This window comes from Cucurbita maxima, unplaced genomic scaffold (genome assembly GCF_002738345.1).
Source record: "Cucurbita maxima cultivar Rimu unplaced genomic scaffold, Cmax_1.0 Cma_Scf00021, whole genome shotgun sequence".
NCBI classification, from domain to species: domain Eukaryota; kingdom Viridiplantae; phylum Streptophyta; class Magnoliopsida; order Cucurbitales; family Cucurbitaceae; genus Cucurbita; species Cucurbita maxima.
Genome location: NW_019272037.1, coordinates 3,915,105 through 3,928,904, shown reverse-complemented (window position 1 = coordinate 3,928,904; position 13,800 = coordinate 3,915,105). Strand labels below are relative to the sequence as shown.

Here is a 13,800-nt window from a genome sequence, read left to right as displayed (position 1 = left end):
TGATCATTGAGCTTTGCATATCCGAATAGGGAAGTGTGACAGGTGCCCAACCCTAGTGGTGATAGCTAAGGGGTCTTCTGAACAGGACACTTGGGCCGTAGAAACTTGTCCCTGAGTGGGGGACGTGGAGCCACATAGGATGACTCAGTAGCTGACCGGTACACAGGGGGTCGCACCCTGTTTAGTGGATGTATGGTCCCGTGTGAGGATCGTCAGCTAACCTCCATGGATGATGGTCAGATAGAGTCACGTTTTCAGATCCAGCCATACAATCCCCTCAGATTTACTTATGAGGTCGCGCCTCACCTCAGGACACTGATCATTTCACTGCTTAAGATGGGCAAGCCTCCTAAGATACAGAAAAGAGAGTTGCAGCTTAGATCACTCTTTTTAGAAACCCGAGAAAGACCATGGTTACCTGCCAAGATAAGGATGCGAAAAGAGCCTACAAATAGGCTGCTTACTGAGTATATTTATACTCATTCCTTTCTACTCTTTGTTTTTTTTTTTTTCAAGTGAGTGATGTCATGGATCAATGCATGCTAAATCTTAATGCCACAGAGGAGTGTCCCGGGGTGTCTAGGAGTCTGTGCATAATTTTGTTTAGATCTGTCATGCATTGTTTTGTAAACCGTCTACATACTTTTCATACTTGAACACCTTGTTTCGGATTTCAAACCTTTTACATAATTGCTAAACTTTTTGTAATCTCGTCTTCTCTATTTGCTTTTACACGATTTCATTGCATAGTCGGTTGGTCCAGCCCTTGATTTCGAGATTTAACTTTTGGGCTGGGACAATTAAATGCCGATCTTTTTATCTCTAACTATAATGTCTAAAGTTAGTTCATTGGGTATTTAATATTGTGTGCTTGCTATTCAGCATTTAATGTCTAGTTTTGTTGATTACAATAATTGGCATGTTTCTTAATGCACAAGTCAACTTTATTATAAACAAACGCCCGAGCTTCAAAGTGTGAGAAGGGTGTAATACTAGAACTGAAAAGTTTGATACTTTGTCCAATTCTACATAATTGGCTTGGTTTTATCGTGCATTATGGAACTGTGAATCGAATGTGTCTGGCAGGATGCCACCATTGTTGTCATAGACTCAGGTTCCTCTAATTACATCTCAACTAAAAACAGATCAAAGTTGGTGTTAGAAGGTGAGTGAACTTCCAACTACTTCATCATTATGCTTTCTCCTGTTTTTTTTTTCTTTTTTTGGAGAGAATTTCATGCAGCTTTTTAATACTAGGGTTCTCATTGTCCATCCAATGTCACCGAGTTATTTATACGGGACTGGCAATCTTAAATACTGCTATCACTAAGTAAATAGATCAAAAGGAATTATTTAGGATTGGTGCTGTGACCACATAAAAACATGTCCATGCTCTTCACCTTTGCCCACCATCTGTAGGTCTTCCTCCGGCTGTTACTTCTCTTGTCACTTAAACTGTTGTTGACACCAGAATCCCGCCTGGATTTAAGTTTTCCAATTTGAAAGCATGCCTCCAAGGTTACTTCGTTCCCATTGTGGTCTTTGTGCTCACTGCTGCATCTACTCTCTTCCATTGCTTCATCTGTCTTCACAAGCTGATCATAGTACTCTTTATTCCGTTTCTCCAGCCCATAGATCTGAGCCTGAAGATCTTCAATTTTCTGGTTAAGCAGGTAAACCCTTTGATCATCCCGCAGCTTCAGCATACATCGTGCCATCTCACTTGCCTTCCGTTTCGTGAAAACGGACTCTGCTACCAACCCCTTGTTTTCCTCCATCAAGGAAGCCACCCTATGCCCTAATCTTGCATTTTCATTCAGTAATATGAGTCTCTCAGACTCCAAGACCTCAAGCAAACTCTTCTGAAGCTCTGTCTTCCTAGACGAATCACAGCATTGCTTTTCCAGGATGCTTACCTCATTTGTAATAATGTCGTACTCCACATTCTTGATGACAAGCTCAGCGAGTAAAGCATCGTTGTTTACCATAGCACTATTTTTAACGGGTATTACAGACACTTGCTGGTAGGACAGGGAGCTCTCCGCATCAGACTCCATCTGACTGATCCCTGAATCTTCAGCGCCATCAAATGATTCTAGGGTTGAAGTAACAGAAGACTGTCTTTTGTGATGTTTGGCGATGGTTTGGATGTAGCGATCGGATAAGGTGGTGTAAGCAGTGTACAGTTCCTGGAGAAGCGCTAGCAGTTGAGGGCGTTTGTTGAAGTAATATTCTGCACGTTCAGCAAAAGTGTTCCCAACATCGTCCTCTTCAGCATTTTTGATGGCAAGTAAATTGATCCTCTGCTCCATATCTGTCATAGCACATCATGTATCAATCAAGACGACTTAAATGCCAAAGAAATAAGAAAATAAGTACTCTACACAGATTGCCTCATTTTCCGATTGCAATAAGCCAAATAATGAATAATCATATGAACTAACTGACTATGCATTAGATTTGTTGGACACCTTTTAAAATAGTGTAATCTTGAACAGCTGAAAACTGTAAATATACGGCTCATTCATATGTTTCAAAACAATTATGTTCGGAGAGCAAAAGGTTTAGGGTTCAAATCTCACATTAATTTATCTAAAAAAAAAGTTCCAATAATCTGTTTGCCAAAGAATATACACTATTCAGGGTTGAGAGGGAACGAAAAACCAAGAGGGACAATATGTAATGGAGATTCTATAAACTGATTTAATATTCCAAAATCTATTGATGTGACGTTTCATTTTTCAGAAACGAACAAATGATATCGGCTATAATTTTATTAAAAGATATTGGGCAGCTTGGTTCAGTTTTCTTTTGGAACTGCAATTTTCTTTTGAAGATAAAGGAATGCTGGGCCAATAGCTATTGGGAATATAAAGGATAGAGGAACAAATGTTCACGAGGATAGCAACAAATTATAACTCAAAATTTTGAATTGCTGTCAAATCGTGGGGCAGAAGGTATGGTTCCCTGCGCTAGATGGTTCTTTTGGCATAACGTTGCTATCCAGGAAAACGACCCATCCATCAATACAACCTCTTATCAGAATATTACCATCATTTAAAATTCTATTAAACTATTTTGAATGGAACTTAACCTCTCAAATCAAATTCTTATAAAACTGAAACTATTCAAAATAATTTGAATTCCTAAACGAACAAAATGGCAAAATCTCCCAAATGAAAAAGGAAATGCCAATTGATTCACAAAGTTCAAAGTCGTCACGGGTTTGCATCAATCAGGCATATGATAAGATGCTCTTTACAGGAAAGTTGTTGAAGACTGCACATTGGTAGGGATGAAAGAACAGAAAGGTCGCTGTTCCGAATTCCAAGAAAGGTTCATGTATACACTCCTCCCTCCCACACGAAAGCTTACCTGGTTTGGTGTGAATTATAGAATTCCCTTCTCACAGTTTCGGAGTTTCAAATTTTAAAATAAAGTGGGAACAAAATACCATGGGGACGGAAATTCAAAATCAAACCTGTGCCAACTTCAGACTCTCAGACTATTCTTACTTCAAACCACCTACCCTTTCTACTGCAATAAATTCTCAACATGGATACGTAATCAGTGAGTAGGTAAGTCTTTTACTTAGGCTAAAGCTTAACTCCCACCCCCACCTCCCTGGTCCCAAGTATTATGGCAAGAGAACAAGAAAGAAATTGAAAATAAGGTAAAGGGGTGTGCTTTAACTTTCATGTCAACAGTTACTGTTACCTGCGAGAGTGGAAGACAACGTTGAAGAAGACTTGGCGCCGAGTATTACACTGTTTCTGTTGCTACTGAGAATATCACAAGATGGAGATGAAGGCCTTCGATGGGTCCAAACCTCTTCTTTCTCCGGGGACATCATTGATATCTCAAACGTTAGCCCGTTTGGCTGCACAATTCAACCTCCGGTTCCTCTCAAGTGCCTCTCCTCGCTCAAAGTGCATCAACCACAGAACACACTAGCAGCTGACAACACGGTTTGTGTTAACCAACCGACAAAAATATGTGCAAAACCACTTCAGAATAACCAAACATAAAAGGAACAAAATTTTCCAGGAATCAGGCAACATTAATTAAAAAATAAGGGCAAAGATAAGCAACACATGATTCTATCACTAAAAGGCACAAGCACACATTTAATTTTGGGTGCAAACACTTCAAAACCATTACAATACATGTGCCATCATTATCAATAATTTAAAACATTTATTGTTTGGTGCGAAAAACAATTTATAACTATCTTTAAAGTCTTCCATGGAAATTATTTTGCAATTGCAAATTAACTATTTCGTTAAATTGTTGGACAAACAAAGATCATTTATGTCGTGATTTTATTGAGTGTCAGGAGTAATGATAGTCAGTTTCCAGTTAAAAAGGCATGACCCATAAGGTCATTGGGGTAGGCGAGCACAAAATCCAACGCCATAAAAGAAGCAGACCGTACAAAAACCGACCTGCGCTTAGAATAGAAAAATAATAAACAGTGCAGTATGGGGAACCAAATTGAAATTCTTAAAAAAGTTGGCGAAGATCTCGAAAAATTTCAGCGGAAAGATAAACAAGTGTAAATCAAATCACAAAGTCTCTCAATATTCATGGTACCGTGGAGACCGTATTACTCAAATCCCCAGGTTATTATATAATAATGCTTCCTCGATTCGTTTGCTGCGATCTTTTCCTTTAGGCACTGGATCACCACAAACAAATCTGAAAGCATTTTATGCTACACTACTCGGAGAGCTAAAACATGGAAAATACTTTCCGACGAATTGGTACCTGCTGCGATTCAATTAAATGTTGAGATAAAAGATGAGAGCAGCTGAGCTTAAGATTGCTGGGTAGATAGGAAAACGGAAGGAAAGAAAAGGGAGAAAGAAATATCAGGGAGAGATGTTTGAAGAATAACGATTCCAGGAACCGGATTTCAGGAACCGCAATCCTCGTTTTCAGCTAGTAATTGAAGAACATCGAACGCTAGTGCACTAAACTACAAAGAACTTGTATAAACTTGAAATTATCATGCCTGGAATAAAAAAACCGAACAAAATGAAAACCGTCTACAGCTTAAGGCAACGCTGATATTCATCTTCTAAGCAACCAAGCAGGATTTTCACATCAGTGGACAGTAGACAGAAAAAGAGTATAACAGAGAAACAAATGCAGAAAGAGTAGTAGGTGATCCAGAAGAAATCAAGTAGTGTGGTAAAGAAGAAACCGTGAAAATGACCTAAAATGGCAGAGCCTCCGAATCAGTCGAAGGAAATCCGAGATAGAGCCATTCCGGCGAGAGGTGGAGGGTGAGGGTTCTGATCGAAAGAGCTGAGAGGATAAATGTATGTTTAAAATTTGAAGAGATTACGCATTTAACGAGGAAAGGAAATGAACCGAAAATAGAAAGCGAGGGAGAGGTTGAGGGAAAGGGGGAGAGAGAGAGGAACACTTCAGAGTTCATATAATAATAATAATAATAATAATAATAATAATAATAATAATAATAATAATAATAATAATAATAATAACAATAACAGTAATAATAATAAAAAAGGAGTTCCTTTTTAAACTTGACATTTTCCAATAACGTATGCGTTTCAAATGTTTGAATTTCATTTTGAAGACATGCCTTTATATTCTTTTTTAAGGTATAAATTTGATTATTTTAAACTTTAAGTTATAATTATTCTTTCCCACGTGGTGCTACTATAAATTATTTGAAATTAAAAAATAAGTCATGAGCTATATTTTAATTTAATATATGTAAATTAATTTACTTTTATTTTATTAGCATCTATGTTTTTTTCGAGAACAACAAATAAAGTAAGAAATTTTTGTATGTTACTTTTTATGCCCTTCATCATAAACAAATAACTTTCAAAACAAAATTTAAAATTCTTGTTCAACTAAAATAGGAATATTAATTTTCTGACTAGAGGTGCTCTATTGTACTCTATTGTTTTGGAGAGTTACACGTATTCTTTGTAGCTAGTTCTCATGTCCACGAGAGCGTATCCATGAGATCCCACATCGGTTGGAGAGGAGAACAAAACATTCTTTATAAGGGTGTAGAAACCTCCTCATGGACCCATTTTAAAAACCTTAAGAAGAAACCCAAAAAAGAAAGGCCAAAGAGGACAATATTTATAGTGGTGGGCTTGAGTTATTACAAATGGTATCATAGGCAGACACTGGATGATATACCAGCGAGGAGGCTGAACCTCGAAGGAGGTGGACGCGAGACGGTGTGCCAGCAAAGACACTGGGCCCCGAAAGGGGGTGGATTGGGAGCTCCCACATAGATTGGAGAAAAAAACGGAGTGTTAGCAAGGACATTGGCCCCAAATGAGTGGATTGTGAGATCGCATATGAATTGGTTTTTATAAGGGTATGAAAACTTCTTCCTAACAAACCTTTTAAAAACCGGGAAGAGAAACTAGTGAAATTCTAAGAAGAAAATATGTGCTTGGATGGTACTTCACCAATATACAATAGGTAGAAACCAGCCCTACTCCCACCCTAAATCCATTGAAATAGCAAATGAACTGAATAGTACAACAAAATCTTCATTTCGAGATTAAATTCAGTGAATTAGTGCTTCATCATTGATTTATAAGGCTAAAGCTGAAAACTAATCAATTACCATTAGTCAGCCAAATCAGTTCCTCCATATCGACAGCCAACTTGTTCCCCTTCTAATAGCCTCTCTACAACATCCGAAGTCAACCCAACCATCTCCATTGTTTTCTCCCAGACTTGGTAAGAAGTCTCGACGTTGTGTGCCTCTTCTGAAGGATTTGTTGGACGGCACTCTTGGGAAAGAAATGCACAAACAGGCCACTTATCTGCTTTAAGTAGTTCACAGTACTCTGGAACTTGAGGATCCGTGGCTGCAAAGAGAGTGCTTCTGGAACCTGCAATTGCCGAAGAACAATGGTGCATGTTTGATTTCAAATATCAAGAAGCATAGAGAAAGACGGGAAAGAAAATATAAAACATGCATCCGGGCTCAGCCAAGACATATTTGATTAACTTAAAACCATCTTCGTAGGATTTTCATTAATGCTGCTAAATAATAGCATACTCTTACATTTTTCATCAAGATTAAAACTAAAATTTGTTATCTGATGTTACTACTTTCTTTCATTTTAGGATAAGTTGAAGTTAAGAACAAAGAACAAAAAAAATATGAAAATGGTCTCTATGTGGCTCATAGGCAGCAAAGGCCCAAAGCATGCATCTGGATGGTACACAGTAATAGTATTTAGGTTAACCCACATGTCGAGCAGCACACACTAATACCCCCAAAAAGATTGACATGTATCGTATTTACTTGAGACAATAAAGAATGTCACCGCTTGAAACGACTAACCTTCTTGAGGACTAAAGATAAAATAAGGAATTAGGCCATAAGCAGCTTGAACAAATTTTGAAAGATCCCTTGCCTGCATCGATAGACAAAATTAAACTTGTCGCAATTCATATTGACTACATTCAGAAGATATAATTCTAATACCTGACTTATAGTGAAACCGCTCAGCACAATTCTATAGTTAATGATATTACAATAAGCTAGAAGGTACAGCAAATATAATATTCCAGACAATGGCCTATAATTTTTGGTAACATGAATGTGGGTTTTGAACAGTCATCATCAACATAAGGCTTAGCAATAATCATGTAAATTATACTATGTTTTGGAGTGGGATGCGAGCTAAACACAAGAACAGACTGCAGAAAAATTAACAACAGTGTAAGTTACAGCTCTCAGAGGGAATTGCATACAGATAAAGGGCATTTCAATAAGTGAACATTTTCTAAAAAATTTTAGAAGCAGCTGACAATTCTAGTAGAAACCCAATCCACTTATTAAGATGTCATTCAAATACTTCAGTAACATACACAGTATCAGTTAACAAATAGTCAAGTATCGTAACCATTTCTGAAAGATAATGATGGGATAACATTATATATGTGATTACTTCAATCTTATATCATACCAAGGGAGCAAGATTCTATCTCTGAAGTCTTGTTTCTGCTATAAAAGGCTAAAAACTTACCACATTGGTATGAACAATCCCAGGTGATACACACACTACATTGATGCCAGATTCAACAGGCAGCTTCTTATGAAGAACACTGCTAAACATAACCTGTAATCCAGAAGCCATCAGACCAAGCTACGTAATGTTCGCACCCATGAGAAATATTTACACAGCTTTTACAAATCAGTAGTTAAAGATCAAGCCAGAAAATCAAAAGGTAAGATTTGAACGCACAGTGAATATATCATCTAAGAATCAACAACTTGCCCGGTGAACTATTAGCAAAAGTAATTGAATAAATAAAACGGGGATATTAGTAATGTTCATTTAATATGATTGACAAGTTCAAGACCCCTTCCTGAAAGAATAGGATGTACAGGAAGAAGCAAAATGTGAAACAAAAATCACACAGATACTAGGAACAAGGAAAATCTTATATAGAAGAGACAGAAATTTCAAGGTTACTGAAGCATCCTTGATTTGTTGAATTAGGCTAAAGATTTTAACAAATTCACGTTCCCAAAGAGAGGTGCTTCGCCATGGATTTTGACATTTTAGAAGGGGTGAAAACAACAACTAGACAGAATAAGACCGTTGTTTTACATGTTAATAAATGATAAAATTTTCCAAGAAAGAAGAAACGTGGAATATCATGATTGAGTTCACAATAATATAAAATTACAAAAAAGAAAAATGAAATACAAGTACAAAAGGAGAGTTTTCGGTCATCAAACATGAGAAGGGCAAAAATTGTGGGAGGAAATGCGTAATTGCCGAGTAACATAAGTATACCTGTGCCAGCTTACTGCTCGAATATCCAACTAAGCTTGTGAATTTCCTTTTCGATGAAATGATATTCATGTCTTCCGTGTCAACAAAGCCAACATAATGCATCTGCATATTAAGCATGTAATGATGATTACAATGACAGAAACAAGCATCAAAATGATCAATACAAAATATCTATGTTGCCACCATGAATACATGATCTCTAGGAATAACTAACTAAGTTTTGCTTCCAAGTTAACAGTGGACACAGAGCTGTAGGAATTGAAACATGGCAATGTTGAAAATCCGATCGTGGATTCTCCATGCAATTGATGTGTATAATTTACAGAGATCTGGAAGCTAAATCATACCATATTTTTCCTAGGCTATATCTTTATTACACATAGACAATGTATGCCCTTAATTGTGCTATTTACAGGTTATTATCAGTTATCACTCATATAAAGCTACCAATTTTCATTACTTAACATTCAAGTGTCGATCACTTATACACGAAAAAAATCACTAACAAACAGTTAAGATAAAATGAGTAAAATAAAATTTATTAGCTAAGCATATAATGCATACAGATATGGCTTGAAACAGATTACCATTTCAATATATGCACATTTATACACATTATAGATGCAAAAAACATGTGTTCTATACTTTTGTATAGTGCCTGCGAAACTTACAACGGAGTTCACATTAATTATTCGGCTTGGGGAACCTCTGATAAGGGATGGCAAGAGTAATATTGAAAGCAATGCAGGTGCCAAATGATTCACTTGCAGGTGCTCTTCATAACCATCTTTAGAAAATTTTTGTGGCTCTAGAGACAACAAACTCAAATTAAGCCAAGACATTGGCACATATTTCTTCACCAAATAACAAATACTATTATAATCAAAACAATCCAATTGCCCCACGACTACAATAAGACGAATGAAAAGAAATGAATATTCAGAGTTATTTTATTTTCTGAAATCAGAGTTTTAGGAACATAAAAAGCATTTATACTCCTAGGAATAGTCTGCATGAATGTTTATAACAGAAAAAGGTGCACAAGAGCTGGAAACTAGTATAGAAATAGTAATCAATGAGCCAGATGAATGTTCCATATCACTAGAAACTTCAACAAAAGGCATTATGTTCTCAAAATAGAGAATAACAAGCACATATAATGGCGATAACAAACTATTTCAATGACAAAAGTACTCTCATCATCATCAATATAGTTCCTGTTACTATCTCCTCAACTGAAGAAAGTTTTACTATGAAAAGTAACTGACATTTGTAGATAACTTGGACAATTCATACGTGCCAATAAGGAAATGGAAAATAATACAAATGAGTTAAAAATTACTAACCTCCTATGGAAAATATTCCTGCGTTATTGATAAGAGCATGTAATGGTCCCATACGAGCATTATATGCTTCAGCAAATTTCACGACAGAATCTAGAGATAGAAGATCCAGTTCCATTACCTAGAAAAACCAACACATATCACTCATTAAACATAATTAGCTACTTGTTCTATTATAAAAAAAATCTGTAGAATTTAATGTTTTTTGGATAGGAGTTGTAGAATATCATTTGAAGTTCAGAATTCGTTTGATGCAAAGCTACAGAGTTCAATACGATTGCTCTTCTAAAAGGAATTAAACAACTGTGGATTTTAGACACCTCAATATTAAGAGGAAGGCCCATGCCAGACCATTCATTTTGCCACTTCTGAATCAAGTCAAGAGCAGCCTTTGGGTTCCTCACTGCCATGACAACATGTGCTCCTGATTCTGCCAGTTGCCTGCTCCATCGAAAATTAAAGAGAAAAGGAACAAATAGTTACCAAGTAAGGAACTGCATAAGTGTCTACTGATTCACGAAGATCAAGGAACGGAAACCCCATTCCGAATGAGCCGCAAAAGAATTGGACCCAAATAAGGGGCTCCAATCACAACGAACTATACACAGTAAGAATTCGAGAATAGTAGGAAGTAACTGGTTCCATAAAATTGAAATTCGTTGGGAAAGAGGCTGAGTTAAGCAGGGGGAGGAAATGAGAGAAATGAAAACCTGGCAATCTCGCGGCCAATACCGCTGGTGGATCCGGTGACAATGCAAGTAAGGTCGTTAACGGGAGGGAGAGGCATAGGATTCTGCAGATGGCTGGCCAGGATTCTCTGAAATAGCATCTCATGAATGACGTACATCCAACCTCTCAACCATTCAATCCAGCCCAACGCTCCCTTTTTGTTGTTGTTGTTGTTCTTCTCCTCCTTCTTCTTCTTCAGTTCATCAGAAGAAGACGTCAACCCCTCCATTAACATACAGTTGCTGCTCGCTAACTTCAATGTTGAGATCGGAACGAGCAACCTCTCTCTCTCTCTCTCTCTCTCTCTCTCCCCCCCTCTATATATATCTCTTCCAATTTTGTATTTTCTTGGTTTGGCATATACCGGAAAGTCGGAGGTATGTCATGTGTGTGGCCACCGCCTGTTCTACCTTCCACAATGCATCTAATTCTTACCCTTTTTCTCTCTTTTTTTCGTTGCTTTTTCCTCTTTTTCTTTCTTTTTTCCGCCTTTTCCACCAAAATTCGGATTCTTCTTCTTCCTTTTGTTATCTCCCAAGCAACTAATGGTCGAAATGAAATGTATCTATGCGCCTGTTAATTTATAGGCAAAAATACATATTAATTTAGGGTCTCAAGGTATATTAGAAGGTTGTTCGACATGCTAACGACCAGAAGAGCTACCATCTACCAAGATATTTTAAATTTTAAAACGGTGTGCTTTACAAATTTCTAAAATATTTGAAGGTTTATTAAAACTAATAATTATACCAAACGTGAAATTGAATTTCATGCTAATAAAACATAGATACTTAATTGGTCTATAATTTTATTTGAAAAAAAGCAAAATTAAATAAATATTATACTTTTTTGAGGTCGGAGTTGGAAGCCTAAAAATTTATTTATTATTTCTCAAGAGTTTTATATTAAATATTCACAATTATAATAATTTAACAAAAAAAAAAAAAAAAAAAAAATCAAAATCATTGCTAAAAAATTGGTTTCTGAAAACCAAAAACAATTTTGATATTGTGATATTTATCATTTCCACAATTACTATTCATCCATATATGCTTTCCTCCTCCGTCGCTTGCCCTAGCGACTAGCATCCCCAATTCTGCGTTCTCTCTTCGCATTCCGCAAGCCTCTGCCTCTCAATCCTCCATTTTCTGCATCATGGCTCAGACGGCAAGTCGATCCAAATTGCGGTGGGGGGAGCTAGATGACGATGACGGTGATCTGGATTTTCTTCTACCTCCCAAGAAAATTATCGGTCCAGATGAGAATGGCTTGAAGAGAACTATTGAATATCAGTTTAACGAAGATGGTAATAAGGTTAAGATCACAACCACCTCGCGTACTCGCAAGCTCGCCCATGCTCGCCTCAGTAAACACGCCATTGAGCGTCGATCTTGGGCGAAGTTTGGTGACGCTGTGCACGAAGATGTTGGCAGCCGCCTCACTATGGTCTCCACCGAGGAGATCCTTCTGGAACGCCCTCGTGCTCCTGGTTGGTTTTCGATAAATCTAGATTTTTTTTTTTTTTTTTTTTTGCCGTTGGTCGATTTCGGAAATTATAGTACATGATTTCTGTTGCAGCGAATACTTGCTTATAAATTAGTCTCTAAATGTTCCATTTTCTCCTATGGGGGAGAGCATAAAAATTTCTCTAATAACTGCAGAATATGTTGAAAAACTGGGTGCTTGATTATTGAATGCGTGTGAATGTATTTGGTTTCCATCTGAAACAAGGTAGAGATACTCACTTCTCGATGCCAGGAGGATAGTGGCATAGAAGTTGCAGAACTGGGCTTTTGTTTCGTGCTTTTAGGAATTTCAGGCTTGTGTTTGAAGTTGAACTGAATAATTCCAATGATCGATTATTGTTTTCTCTAGAGAATACTCAAATAATATCCTCTTAACAAAGGACACACGACATCTTTGAAATCACTCTATGATTATTTAATTTTTTTTTTACTTCGGTTTTGCGAATTTGCATTTGCACTTTTCATAGGCATTGTGTATGTATGTGCCCATTTAACACCCTGCTCGCATTTGTCCTTTTCTGGAAAAATTAGAAGCATATGTTTTTTGCCTTATTCCTATAGATTTTCTTCTGAGGAATGAAAATGAAGAATGAAAATGATTACAGGTAGCAAACCAGAAGAGCCGAAGGTTGCAGGAGACCCTCTAGCTCAACTTGGAAAAGGTGGTGCTGTTCTTATGGTATGTAGGACTTGTGGCAAAAAGGGTGACCACTGGACCTCAAGGTGTCCTTACAAGGACTTGGCACTACAAGGCGAGGGATTGGATAAGGCTGCCGCACCAGAGGCTACAGCTGCTGCTCCTGGTGGTGCAACGAAGGGGACATATGTTCCTCCAGGTATGAGAGCAGGGGCAGACAGGACTGGAACCGATATGAGACGTAGGAACGATGAAAACTCTGTTCGTGTCACCAATCTCTCGGAGGACACAAGAGAGCCTGACCTGCTCGAGCTTTTCCGACCTTTTGGTGCCGTTAGCCGAGTTTATGTTGCAGTTGATCAAAAGACTGGTATGAGCAGAGGATTTGGTTTCGTGAACTTTGTGAACCGTGAGGATGCTCAAAGAGCAATCAACAAACTGAATGGATATGGTTATGATAATCTCATCCTTAGAGTCGAGTGGGCGACTCCAAGGGCTACTTAAGTTGCCTTCGTTTTACATGCTTTACTCTTCAAGGTCGTGTGATTTGGTTACTCTTATAGCAGGGCCCCCCGCCCAACATTTTGTTACTTCTGTGTTCTTGAGCTTCCTTACGTTGAGAAAATGCTAAATTAACAACTTCCGTGTACTTGGTTGTAAAATCTTTCCTGCTGTTTAAGTAATGATTTTGATTGCTTAAAGTATTTTTGGTATATTTTATTGATTTTTCCTTATTTGATGTAGTT

General features: G+C 37.4%; 3 protein-coding genes across 3 annotated transcripts; 1 reads left to right on the top strand and 2 right to left on the bottom strand.

The window, feature by feature from the left end:
- Positions 1 to 1,169: 1,169 nt before the first annotated feature.
- On the bottom strand, positions 1,170 to 5,423 carry LOC111495517 (kinase-interacting family protein-like). The gene is made up of 3 exons (XM_023145589.1): positions 5,219 to 5,423; positions 3,718 to 3,957; positions 1,170 to 2,314 (listed from the first exon to the last, which is right to left on the bottom strand). Exons 2-3 carry the CDS (start codon positions 3,851 to 3,853, stop codon positions 1,350 to 1,352), a joined length of 1,101 nt encoding a protein of 366 aa, XP_023001357.1. The 5' UTR covers positions 3,854 to 3,957; positions 5,219 to 5,423; the 3' UTR covers positions 1,170 to 1,349.
- Positions 5,424 to 6,474: 1,051 nt separating this feature from the next.
- On the bottom strand, positions 6,475 to 11,362 carry LOC111495516 (dehydrogenase/reductase SDR family member FEY-like). Its single transcript, XM_023145588.1, has 8 exons — positions 10,873 to 11,362; positions 10,483 to 10,603; positions 10,166 to 10,283; positions 9,491 to 9,627; positions 8,820 to 8,921; positions 8,043 to 8,135; positions 7,355 to 7,427; positions 6,475 to 6,896 (listed from the first exon to the last, which is right to left on the bottom strand). The coding sequence occupies exons 1-8, from the start codon at positions 11,124 to 11,126 to the stop codon at positions 6,628 to 6,630; spliced, it is 1,167 nt and encodes a 388-aa protein (XP_023001356.1). The 5' UTR covers positions 11,127 to 11,362; the 3' UTR covers positions 6,475 to 6,627.
- Positions 11,363 to 11,908: 546 nt separating this feature from the next.
- LOC111495370 (eukaryotic translation initiation factor 3 subunit G-like) lies at positions 11,909 to 13,788 on the top strand. The gene is made up of 2 exons (XM_023145375.1): positions 11,909 to 12,380; positions 13,023 to 13,788. The coding sequence occupies exons 1-2, from the start codon at positions 12,047 to 12,049 to the stop codon at positions 13,556 to 13,558; spliced, it is 870 nt and encodes a 289-aa protein (XP_023001143.1). The 5' UTR covers positions 11,909 to 12,046; the 3' UTR covers positions 13,559 to 13,788.
- Positions 13,789 to 13,800: the final 12 nt, after the last annotated feature.

What these genes read in the sequence shown, in the direction of transcription:
- LOC111495517 (XM_023145589.1), bottom strand. Translation starts at nt 3,853, where the DNA reads ATGATGTCCCCGGAGAAAGAAGAGGTTTGGACCCATCGAAGGCCTTCA. An exon ending in GTTGTCTTCCACTCTCGCAG is followed by an intron (nt 2,315 to 3,717) that starts GTAACAGTAACT and finishes GTGCTATGACAG; the next exon opens with ATATGGAGCAGAGGATCAAT.
- LOC111495516 (XM_023145588.1), bottom strand. Translation starts at nt 11,126, where the DNA reads ATGTTAATGGAGGGGTTGACGTCTTCTTCTGATGAACTGAAGAAGAAG. An exon ending in ATTGGCCGCGAGATTGCCAG is followed by an intron (nt 10,604 to 10,872) that starts GTTTTCATTTCT and finishes TCGATGGAGCAG; the next exon opens with GCAACTGGCAGAATCAGGAG. An exon ending in TAATTAATGTGAACTCCGTT is followed by an intron (nt 8,922 to 9,490) that starts GTAAGTTTCGCA and finishes CTTAATATGCAG; the next exon opens with ATGCATTATGTTGGCTTTGT.
- LOC111495370 (XM_023145375.1), top strand. Translation starts at nt 12,047, where the DNA reads ATGGCTCAGACGGCAAGTCGATCCAAATTGCGGTGGGGGGAGCTAGAT. An exon ending in GGAACGCCCTCGTGCTCCTG is followed by an intron (nt 12,381 to 13,022) that starts GTTGGTTTTCGA and finishes AAATGATTACAG; the next exon opens with GTAGCAAACCAGAAGAGCCG.